Source organism: Somniosus microcephalus, chromosome 2 (genome assembly GCF_052327205.1).
Source record: "Somniosus microcephalus isolate GS21.2 chromosome 2, FLI_Smic_1.0, whole genome shotgun sequence".
NCBI lineage: Eukaryota > Metazoa > Chordata > Chondrichthyes > Squaliformes > Somniosidae > Somniosus > Somniosus microcephalus.
In genome coordinates this window covers 313,984,320-313,996,854 of record NC_140988.1, presented here as the reverse complement: position 1 = coordinate 313,996,854, position 12,535 = coordinate 313,984,320, and the positions used below count along the sequence as shown (strand labels likewise).

Below are 12,535 nucleotides of genomic sequence, written 5' to 3'. Positions count from 1 at the left end.
ACGTTTACCGGCCTCTGGTATTGGGCCTTCAGGATAGTGATGGCCTCCGTGTAAGAGGTGGCGTCCCGGATGAGCGAATAAATCCGATGACTTACGCGAGTAGTCAGTAGACTCAGTTTATCTACCTCGCTAGCGGATGAGGCCCCCGCGAAGAGTTTGAAGCATTTGAGCCAGTGTCCAAATTGATTTGATGCTTCAGCAGAATGTGGATCCAAGTCCAGACGCTCTGGTTTTAGGAGTCGATCCATCCTAGTATTCTTTAGTGATTAAAATTGATGGGCCTTCAATAACCACAAAAGTGGAAGTTATAGACTTAAACAAGTTGGCTTTTAATCACTAAGATCAGAGCTAACATCTCAACACGCCGACTAGTTCACAGGAATGAGTCATACAGATCCTGGGATCTTTATGTAAGAGAAGTCAGGGGCGGAGCCAAGAGCCAAGACCTGGAACCTCCCAGGTTAGTCGGGAAAGTGGAAGTGAAACTATACACAGTGGGGGAGGGTAATATACATGAGTGCAAAACGAATACAAGATCAAGACAAACAGATTTCATTACACCTCCCAAAGATGTCGAGGAACATAGGATCTAATGAAAGGGAGGAACTGATAGAAATCAGTATCTGTAGGGAAATGGTGTTAGGGAAATTGATGGGATTGAGGGCCGATAAATCCCCAGGGCCTGATAATCTACATCCTAGGGTACTTAAGGAAGTGGCCCTAGAAATAGTAGATGCATTGCTGGTCATCTTCCAAAATTCGATAGACTCTGGAACAGTACCCATGGATTGGCGGGTAGCTAATGTTACCCTACTGTTCAAAAAGGGTGGTAGAGAGAAAACGGGGAATTACAGACCAGTAAGCCTGGCATTGGTAATGGGGAAAATGCTAGAGTCCATTATAAAGGATGTAATAGCAGAGCACTTGGAAAAAAGTGACCGGATCGGACAAAGTCAACATGGATTTAGAAAAGGTAAATCGTGCTTGACGAATCTACTGGAATTTTTTGAGGATGTAACTGGTAAAATAGATAAGGAAGAACCAGTGGATGTGCTGTATTTGGATGTTCAAAAGGCTTTCGATAAGGTCCCGCATAAGAGGTTAGCGTGTAAAATTAAGGAACATGGGATTGGGGGCAAGGTATTGACTTGGATAGAGAACTGGTTGGCAGACAGAAAGCAAAGAGTTGGAATAAACGGCTCTTTTTCCGAGTGGCAGGCAGTGACTAGTGGGGTACCACAGGGATCAGTCCTTGGACCCCAGCTATTCACAGTATATATTAATGATCTAGACGAGGGAACTAGATGTAATATCTCCAAGTTTGCAGACGACACAAAGCTGGGTGGGCGTGTGTGCTGTGAGGAGGATGCCGAGAAACTCCAGTATGATTTGGACAGGTTGGGTGATTGGGCAGAAGCATGGCAGATGCAATATAACGTGGATAAATGCGAGGTTATCCACTTTGGTGTCAAAAACAGGAAGGCAGATTATTATCGAATGGCAATAGATTGGGAGAAGGGGAAGTGCAACGAGACCTGGGTGTCCTTGTGCACCAGTCGCTGAAAGTAAGCATGCAGGTGCAGCAGGCGGTTAAGAAGGCAAATGGTATGTTGGACTTCGTGGCGAGAGGGTTTGAGTACAGGAACAAGGAAGTCTTGCTGCAGTTGTACAGGGCCTTGGTGAGACCACATCTTGAGTATTGTGTGCAGTTTTGGTCGCCTTATCTGAGGAAGGATGTTCTTGCCATGGAAGGAGTGCAGCGAAGATTCACCAGGCTGATACCTGGGATGGCAGGAATGACGTATGAGGAGAGATTGAGCCGATTGGGCTTGTACTCACTGGAGTTTAGAAGAATGAGAGGGGATCTCATCGAAACTTATAAAATTCTAACAGGTAGCAAGAGTTTCTACAGCTATATAAAAAGAAAAAGGGTGGCTAAAGTGAACGTTGGTCCCTTAGAGGATGGGACTGGGAAACTAGTGGTGGGGAACATGGAGATGGCAAAGACGCTGAACAAATATTTTGTATCAGTCTTTACAGTAGAGGACACTAAAAATATCCCAACACTGGACAAACAGGGGGCAATGGGGGGGGGGGGGGAGGAGCTAAACACGATTAAAATCACTAAGGAGATGGTACTCAGTAAAATAATGCGACTTAAGGCGGATAAATCCCCCGGACCTGATGGCCTACATCCTAGGGTCTTGAGAGAAGTGGCGGTAGGGATTGCGGATGCATTGGTGATCATTTTCAGCACGGTGGCATAGTGGTTAGCACTGTTGCCTCACAGCGCCAGGGACCCGGGTTCAAATCCGGCCTCGGGTGACTGTCTGTGTGGAGTTTGCACATTCTCCCCGTGTTTGCGTGGGTTTCCTCCGGGTGCTCCGGTTTCCTCCCACAGTCCAAAGATGTGCGGGTTAGGTTGATTGGCCATGATAAAAAATTGGCCCTTAGTGTTAGGGGGGATTAAATACGTGAGGTTACGGGGTTACGGGGATAGGGCTTGGGTGGGATGGCTGTCGGTGTAGGGACCGGGTGCTAGGGTTTGGATGATCAGCCATGATCTCGTTGAATGGCGGAGCAGGCTCAAAGGGCCGAATGGCCTACTCCTGCTCCTAGTTTCTAGAACTCCCTGGACTCAGGAAAGGTCCCGGCAGATTGGAAAACTGCTAATGTAACGCCCTTATTTAAGAAGGGAAGTAGACAAAAAGCTGGAAACTATAGACCAGTTAGCCTAACATCTGTGGTTGGCAAAATGTTGGAGTCATTTGGATAAACATAATTTAATAGGACAGAGTCAGCATGGTTTTACAAAGGGGAAGTCATGTTTGACAAATTTGCTCGAATTCTTTGAGGATGTAACATACAGGGTGGATAAAGGGGAACCAGTGGATGTAGTGTATTTGGACTTCCAAAAGGAATTTGACAAGGTTCCACACAAAAGATTACTGATCAAGATAAAAAATCACGGGATTGGGGGTAATATACTGGCATGGGTGGAAGATTGGCTATCTAACAGAAAACAAAGAGTTGGGATAAATGGTTCGTTCTCAGGCTGGCAATCAGTAACTAGTGGTGTTCCGCAGGGGTCAGTGCTGGGGCCCCAACTCTTTACAATCTATATTAACGATTTGGAGGAAGGGACCGAGTGCAACATATTCAAGTTTGCCGACGATACAAAGATGGGAGGGAAAGCAGTGAGTGAGGAGGACATAAAAAACCTGCAAAAGGACATAGATAGGCTAAGTGAGTGGGCAGAGATTTGGCAGATGCAATATAATGTTGGAAAGTGTGAGGTTATGCACTTTGGCAGAAAAAATCAAAGAGCAAGTTATTATCTAAATGGAGAGAAACTGCAAAGTGCTACAGTACAAAGGGATCTGGGGGTCCTGGTGCATGAAACACAAAAAGTTAGTATGCAGGTGCAGCAGGTGATCAGGAAGGCCAATGGAATCTTGGCTTTGATTGCAAGGGGGATGGAGTATAAAAACAGGGAAGTCTTGCTGCAGTTATACAGGGTATTGGTGAGACCACACCTGGAATACTGCGTGCAGTTTTGGTTTCCATATTTATAAAAGATATACTTGCTCTCGAGGCGGTTAAGAGGTTCACTCGGTTGATTCCGGAGATGAGGGGGTTGACGTATGAGGAAAGGTTGAGTAGGTTGGGACTCTACTCATTGGAGTTCAGAAGAATGAGAGGCGATCTTATCGAAACATATAAGGTTGTGAGGGGGCTTGATCGGGTGGATGCGGTGAGGATGTTTCCACTGTTGGGTGAGATTAGAACTAGGGGGCATAATCTTAGAATAAGGGGCTGCCCTTTCAAAACTGAGATGAGGAGAAACTTCTTCACTCAGAGGGTAGTAAATCTATGGAATTTGCTACCCCAGAGAGCTGTGGAAGCTGCAACATTAAATAAATTTAAAATGGAGATAGACATTTTCCTAGCAGATAAGGGAATTAGGGGTTACGGGGAGAGGGCAGGGAAGTGGACGTGAGTCTAGGTTCAGATCAGCCATGATCCTATTGAATGGCGGAGCAGGCCCGAGGGGCCGTATGGCCTACTCCTGCTCCTATTTCTTATGTTTTTATGACTAGACAGACTAGATGCTGGAAGGATGTTCCTGATGGTCGGGGAGTCCAGAACCAGGGGTCACAGTCTAAGGATAAGGGGTAAGCCATTTAGGACAGAGATGAGGAGGAATTTCTTCACCCAGAGAGTGGTGAACCTGTGGAATTCTCTGCCAAAGAAGGCAGTAGAAGCCAATTCATTAAATATATTCAAGAAGGAGTTGGATATATTTCTTAAGGCTAAAGGGATCAAGGGATATGGAGAGAAGGCAGGAACAGGGTACTGAATTTGGATGATCAGCCATGATCTCATTGAATGGCGGAGCAGGCTCGAGGGGCCGAATGGCCTACTCCTGCTCCTATCTTCTATGTTTCTGTTTTATCCACTTTTAAGCCCGCTAAAACCGCCAGTACCTCCTCCCTCTCAATACTAATTTGTTCAAGTATATCACAGTCCCCCTGCCTGATTTCTATGCCTACATCGTCCTTCTCCATAGTGAACACATATGCAAAATATTCATTTAAAACCTCACCCACATCTTCCGGCTCTACACACAGATTGGCACTTGGGTCCCTAATGGGACCTACTCTTTCCCTGGTTATCCTCTTGCCCTTAATATACTTATAAAACACCTTGGGATTTTCCTTTATTTTGCGCGCCAGTGTTTTTTCATGCCACCTCTTCACTCTCCTAATTTCTTTTTTAAGTACCCCCCTGCACTTTCTATACTCCTCTAGGGCTTCCACTGTTTTAGTCCTTTGTATCTGCCAAAAGCCTCCCTTTTTTTCCTAATCCATTCTTATATATCCCTTGACATCCAGGGTTCCCTGGGCTTGTTGATCCCACCCTTGACCTTTACAGGAACATGTTGGCGTTGTACTCTCTCTATTTCCTTCTTCTGAAAGACTCCCACTGCTCTGATGTGGATTTTCCTACAAGTAGCTGATCCCAGTCCACTTTGGCCAGATCCTGCCTTATCATATTAAAATCGGCCTTCCCCCAATTTAGAACCTTTATTTCCGGTCTATCTTTGTCCTTTTCCATGACTACCTTAAATCTCACTGAATTATGGTCACTGTCACCAAAATGCTCTCCTACTGACACTTCTACCACTTGCCTGGCTACATTCCCTAAAATTAGGTCCAGTACCGCCCCCTCTCTTGTAGGACTTTCTGCATGCTGGCTCAAAAAGCTCTCCTGGATGCACATTAAGAATTCCGCACCCTCTAAGCCTTTCACACTCTTGACTATCCCAGTTAATATTGGAGAAGTTGAAATCCCCTACTATTATTACCCTATTATTTCTACACTTCTCTGAGATTTGCTTATATATCTGTTCCTCTATCTCCCCCTGACTGTTTGGGGGCCTATAGTACACTCCCAGCAAAGTGCTTGCCCCCTTTTTGTTTTTGAGTTCTACCCATATGGCCTCATTAGAGGAACCTGCTAAGATATCATCCTTCCTTACAGCAGTAATTGACTCCTTGATTAATATTGCGACACCCCCTCCTCTTTTTGCCAAGTTCTATCATTAAAAAGCACAAAGCCAGATTGTTGTAAAGACCCAGAAGTTGGTTACAAATGTCCTTCAGAAAAGGGAATCTGTAACCCCTATTTAATCTGGCCTGCATATGACTCCAGTCCCACACTGGTAATTGACTCTTGATGCCAACAGGATAACTAAGAATGGATAGTAAATGCTGCCTTGCAAGCATTACCACATCCCAACAACAAATTAAAACAAGAATCTCCTTCTTCCCTGCTCTCCAATTCTGAAAGTATAGAAAGGGATTTCATAAATCTCTCAAACACACATTAGGTTAAATAAACTTGTTACATCTAAATTATCTTTCAATCTATTGAATTTCTAAATGTCTTCCAATCTATTGCTCTCCAATGTAAACAATTTCAATTTTAAGATGTTTATCCTCCTAACTTTGCATTTGGAGTTCACAAATCATTCTCTTGGCTTTTTCTGAATCCTTGTCAAAGCATCAAGATCCCTTTGATGGCAAGTTGGTTAAATTTGTACATGATATTCTAAGAGTGATTTTATGAATGAGTTATTATAAGGTTAAACCAAATCATTTTGATCTATTATCAAACCCCCTTGAGATACATCCTTGTATTAGATTAGCTTTACTAATAAAAAACCTCACATCAGATAGTGGCTGGTAACTATGCAGTAACCTTCTATCTTTACTGATGGATAGGCATCCACTATGTACACCTTTTCTAATGGAAATAGCATTATCTTCTATTCTACATATTTAATTGACTTGGCCATTAATTGCTCCCATTTAGTTTGTCTAGATCAGTTTGCATGTTGTTGATCCCATACCTTGCTGCACAGAATGATGTTATCAGGAAATCTGATATTACTGACCCTTGATCTGCCAATTATTAAAATTATTTGCAAATATGTATAGTGCTGTCACTGTGATATCAGTACAATAGAAGTCATTGTGTTACAGTAAAGCCTAATAGTAGTTGTGTGTACTTTTTATATTTTAGCCACTTGGACTAAAATACCCAGCATCCTACTTACTCCAACTTCCTTATTTTGAAACTTGTATCTCAATGTCTTTGTCCAAAGGACACTATGAAGCAGTATTCCCAGCATGCTTTGAGAACTGCAGCTATACTTGAGGCAGAGAAGAGAAACACCTGTTGACGGCAAGAATTGCAGCTCTGCTGATTCTACAATTCAAACTGCTGAAGAGCAGGTGTAGAGCAGCATTACACTATGGCCCACTAGACTACGTCATCATCATTGGCTGACTATCGGCAGAGCTCCTGTGGCTGCCCTGTGTTACGGGCTGTCCATGGTTGCTCTTTCATTGGCTCGTTATGTACTGCAGCTGCATCTTGGCTTGCAGGTGGTGGGTGCTGTTGGCTAATTCAAGGATTAGTTCATTGCCTTTTAATGGCATTTCCTCCATCAAGGGCTCCACTACCCTCCTGCAGGCGCTCATCTGCACAAAGCCATTGGTGCTTTCTGGAGGTGACCAGGTTACTTACGCACCATCTGGTGGTTGGCCAGTCACAGGTTATACCATCTACTGTCATTACGATAGCAGGTTTTAACATCTGACCTGACAACAGTAGACTTAATTCCATCAGAGAAAGAAATTGTATTGGCTTCCAGACTCACTGTTGAAATAACAGCCCTATGTAAACTAATTTCAGGGGGCCAGGACTGTAGTCATAGTGACCAAGGAACAAATACAAGAACTAACTCTGCATTACAACTGGAACCTCAACATGGCAAATGTTAAAAACGTGTTGGGTACCAGTGATTAACTGAATGAAGTTTGTTAACTGCCAACACTAATTTCAACATCATATGCCTGCCATCGTGGACAGTCTATACATTACCTCTCCATTTGCCCTCATTGCTCCAGGACAGAGAGGGTTAGTTGGATCATGACGTGGAATGTTCACCTCTGCTGGTTTCTCAACCTGTCCCTTCCAAGGACGTTTCATCCGGTGAGCAGAGACCAGGATCCACTCATCACGGAGAGGGTTATAGCGGACATGCTGGTGTTCTAGTTTTAGAAACAAAATTAAAACAATTGTGAGAACTACAGCAACTAATCTCACTTACATCTTTCTCCCTACTGACTGCTCATTATTACATTAGCAGTGCTTCTTCAGTGCTGCCAAAAAAAATTATATTGGCTCTATGTTTAGAATTTCACTGATAGTCGTCTTCAGAAATTTAATTTGAATGGTATTATTCTAATCTTTTGTTCACAAATTTTAGTTTTAGAAAAAAATGTTCATGACAAATTGAGCTTTTGTTCTCCATATTTACATTTTCATATTTCCAAAGAAGTGTCGTAATTGTTCTTTTACTTCTCATACTTCAAATAATAACGAATGATTGCTTGAATCACAAATAAGTGTTTATTCATGTTTCACTTTTTAGCATCAGTTCCAAAAGTTGTGACTAGTGTTGTTTTAGTCCTAGAATTAATTTCAGTTTTAGTCAAATCACATTTAGTTTAGTTATAGACTTCGTAAGAACTTTAATCCTAATTTTTCTCTCAGATACTGGGGTAAAGAGAACAGAGGAAAAAGGGGGGAATAGAAGTGATAGGTTCGGGCCCGGAGCGACAGCCAAAACGCACACACGAATGGACACAGCGAAAATCAAGTTAAATAGGCATGGCTACATAGCAAGATTATGTCCTGGTAATACTGTAAATGGAGAATAGCAAGGAGACAATAGGAGGAAGTCCAAAAGTTAAAGTCAAAGGTCCTGTGGTGGAATAAAGTTGATACAGATAGGATGGAGTCAGCTTGGAGCATCGACAAACTTATGTCCAGGTTCAGGGAGGACGAGGTAGTTTAGAAGGTACTTGAAGGGTGGATTATCGGAGGACGCACTGCTGGAGGTATTTCCATGGAAATGAAGAGCCGGGAGGTGTGCAGAATCGATCAGGAGGCAGAAAAACAGTTGTGATGTTGGAGTTCACTGTAAGATCCAGAAGTGGCAAAGCAATGGACCTCAGCACAGGAGAGTGGAATTCTGGCCAGGACCCAAACTGTAGCAAATAAAGCTGAAAAACCAGTAGGACTGTCATAAATTCAACAGGTAACAGCAGCGGTAGGGGATGGGCTGTAAACTAGACAAAGTTACCTTAAAACTAGCATTACACCCCTTGTCATAATTTATTTTTCACATTAAAAATCAATAAGTAGTAGTGAAACTAGGGTGTCACATCTCAAAGATTGGCAAGGACATTAGCAGATTGACATAAATTAACCTGGGTGTGGTGGAGGAGACACACTACCCAGATCATGGGGGATGGGACAAGGACAAATTATTGACATTCCTGAGCCAAATTGTGCAACAAAATCACAAACCAGTCACTTGCAAAAAAGTTTCTTGCAGTACAGAGCATATTAACCATATGATTGGGACGGGGGAAAGGGATGGATCAATTTAAAATACTGGTGATTTTTTTCTATTACACTCCAGATTACAAACTTTAGTATTTTTGGCTCCTTTTCCTGCTAGATTCCCTTTCAAAAAAGATACTCAAGTGGAAAGGGGGAGGGGATTACCAAACCTGTAGAATATTTCTATACATTAGAAACTAAGGTTAGGTGGATATACACAGTATCCATAATTAAGTGAGTAATAAGTGTAGATAAATAATTAGATCAATAGTTCTGCAATTCAGTATCAGTTCCCCAAGGCAAGGTCACACATACCAACTACCACACACATCAGTCTTACCAGACTTAACAACACTTACAATAAAAAGTATTAAGTATTATATTCAAAAAGTACACTAAAATATGTATTTCTTCTGAAATAGAAACATTGCCAGACTATACTTTTGGGGAGTGAGAGATTGTATGCAAGAATAAAAGATACAATATATATCATCTTGTGATCTTACTATCTTCCGGGATTAAACACTAGCAACAAAAATGTCACAAAATATACAATGCCCATAATTTGCTGTCAAAATAACAGCAAGGTTAATGACACTCGGCGTTATGTGTGCGCAAATGCTACAGTAACTTCAAGTGAGGGCAGACGCGTGATTAAACGTGGAAATCCAAATATTGCAGTCCGATACTCAAAAAAACATCGCCCCGTCTGCCTCACCATTGAAATGCATTGATCAACATGAAGTTGCTATACTTTCACGGTAGATACAACTGAACTCGCCACAGAAAGATAAGATTTGTCCATTTCAGATTAAGTATCCTTTTAATGATGTGTTAATAACTGCCAAACAAACTCTCTGGCACTGAAAATTAACTGCTACAAATGTGGAGTCTCATTCCTTCAGGTTTTAATTGCTGGTGGAGATTTTAAAAATGATTTTTTTTAATTTTTCCTTTCTGCCTCCTTTTTCTCTCTCAATTCAATCTTTCTCTCCCTCTCTTTATTCCCGATTTAGCGTTGTTTAACCCACTCGAATTCACACTTCCTTCTCGGTCCTCGCGCTGTTTATTTCTCAAACTTTCAATCTGATTGGTTAAGGAGACACCCAGTTCCCCCAGGCCCCAGAAGCCCGGTTTCCCTCGCTGCTTTTAGTAAAATGAAAAACCTAAACCTGTAAGTGCAAGTCTAACTGACGGCAGATGCTGTTAGATTGACTCCTGCAGCAAATGATGGCCCCAATCAGCACAAAACAAAGTTCCAAACCGAAGTAAGTAGATTAAACAGGATTTAACACAAGCAAAGCAAACCCCAGATACATAGATCAAACATGAATTTCTTCTCTCTGCAACATTGCTCCTTTCCTGTAAAATGAGTAAATGTGCAGGTTACCGCTGGGATCGAAGAGCTGCTTGGTGTTGACCTGCGATTCCATGCCGATCCCGGAGTGTCAGTCACTTCCTCACCCGCGGCCCCTCCTCTGCAGATTCTCCGGAGGTCAGTCTCTGCACAGCGCAGAGCATTTCCTGAACGATACGCAGATTGAGCGCATTAAATATCGCCCTTTCCTTTCTTTAAGGTATTTTTTAAATTTGCAAACAATGGCAACGATTGCCTATGAAACAATGCAAAGGAACTAATCTCCGGCGTTTGACATAAAGACTGTTTAAATCCACTTTTCAGGATTGTTTTTTCACCTATTGGTCAGGCCAACCATAACTAAACCCTTAAACATCAATGTTCCCGACTTAACCCCTCCTTTCTTCCACTCCTCTCTATGTACACAGATCACTAAAATATAATAGTCATGTAAAAAAAAATCAAAAAACCTAATGGAATATTAGCCTTTATAATTAGAAGGCTAGAATATAAAGAGGAGGAATTTTTATCATAGAATCATAGAAATTTACAGCACAGAAGGAGGCCATTCGACCCATCGGGCTGGATTTTCCAAGCCCCGAGGAGGCGGGCATGGAGACAGGACAGCCGGTAAAACCCGCCCCCATCCCGCCTTCGTGCCCTTTTGCCAGGAGGCGGGAAGATGCGCAGCTTCGAGTCCCGTCTCCTGGAGGCGGGAAAGGCATTTAATCCTGTTAACAGGCAGAAAAAAGGATTAGTGCCATTTTACCTTCACAGCTGAAGGCTTCCCGACCTCGGAGAACCCCGTCGGGTTGGAGGAGACGTGAAAGAGATCTGCGGCGGTTGGAGGCACCTGGAAGTAAGATGTAGAGGTGAGTGATGGGTGCAAGAGTGGAGTAAGTATGCAAGGCAAGTGATAAGTTTTTTAAAATGTTCACTTACCTTGTTTTCTTCCTACAGCCTTCATCTTCTCTGGATCGGGAGACCCGACATCCTCGTTGTCAATTTCACAGACTGGCTGTTGGAACCTCCGATCCGACAGCCATCTGAAATCGACAAAGTTGAAAGGTTTGATGAGTCCTGAATCCAAGGTCTCATCAAACTACAGAGAATGTCAGTGATTGACAGCTTCACAGAGCTGTCAAATGTTGACATTTCTTCTTTCAAGAAATCTTGACAGATAGCACGTCTGACATTGATGGGCTCTGTCAGTGACTCCCTCCCTAATTGGCCTGCTGAGCCCACAGGGTGGGCTTAACAAGGTCAATCAGGGGAAAATCCCTCTGGTTGGTCAGGCGAGGATGGAGGCGGGACATTGACACAACAAGCCGCAGTCCCGCCTCCAACTCGCCTCCATTCACAAAATCCAGCCCATCGTGTCTGTGCCGGCCAAAAAAGCGATCCAGCCTAATCCCACTTTCCAGCTCTTGGTCCGTAAGCCTTGTCGGCATATCCAAGAACTTTTTAAATGCAATGAGTGTTTCTGCCTCTACCACTCTTTCAGGCAGTGAGTTCCAGACCCCCACCACCCTCTGGGTGAAAAAAGTTCTCCTCAACTCCTCTCTAATCCTTCTACCCATTACTTTAAATCTATGCCCCCTGGTTATTGACCTCTCAGCGAGGAGAAATAGGTCCTTCCTATCCACTCAGTCTAGGCCCCTCAATTTTATACACCTCAATCAAGTCTCCACTTTGTATAGCTGGAGTACTGTGTACAGTTTTGGGCACCGCACCTTAGAAAGTTAGATTGGCCTGGAGCTCCATGGGTTAGATCATGAGGAGATTACATAAACTAGGCTTGTATTCCCTGAAATATAGCAGGTTATGGGATGATTTGATTGAGATTTTTAGGATTTTGAAAGGAATTGATAGGGTAGAGAGAAACTTTTTCCGCTGGTTGGGGAGTCTAGGACAAGGGACACAACCTTATAATCAGAGCCAGGCCATTCAGAAGATAAGTTAGAAAACACTTCTTCACACAAAGGGTGGTAGACATGTGGAACTCTCCCACAAAAAGCAGTAGATGCTAGCTCAATTAAAAATTTAAAATCTTAGATTGATCGATTTTTGCTAGACAAGGGTATAAAAGGATATGGAACCAAGGCAGGTGGATGAAGTTAAGGTACCGATCAGCCATGATCTCATTGAATGGTAGAACAGGCTCGAGGGGCCGAATGGACTAATCCTGTTCCTATG

General features: G+C 43.0%; 1 protein-coding gene across 2 annotated transcripts in view; it reads right to left on the bottom strand.

Moving 5' to 3' along the window:
• galt (galactose-1-phosphate uridylyltransferase) overlaps positions 1–10,677 on the bottom strand; it is an 84,772-nt gene extending 74,095 nt beyond the window's left edge. Inside the window, exons 1-2 of one of the 2 annotated variants that reach the window (XM_085974098.1) lie at positions 10,373–10,677; positions 7,453–7,622 (exon numbers count right to left, since the gene is read on the bottom strand). In XM_085974098.1, the coding sequence (XP_085830224.1) occupies positions 7,453–7,622; positions 10,373–10,415 (213 nt within the window). In that variant the 5' untranslated portion in view covers positions 10,416–10,677. The remainder of the gene's footprint in view (positions 1–7,452; positions 7,623–10,372) is intronic. The other variant, XM_085974092.1, reaches the window with a different exon arrangement.
• Positions 10,678–12,535: the final 1,858 nt, after the last annotated feature.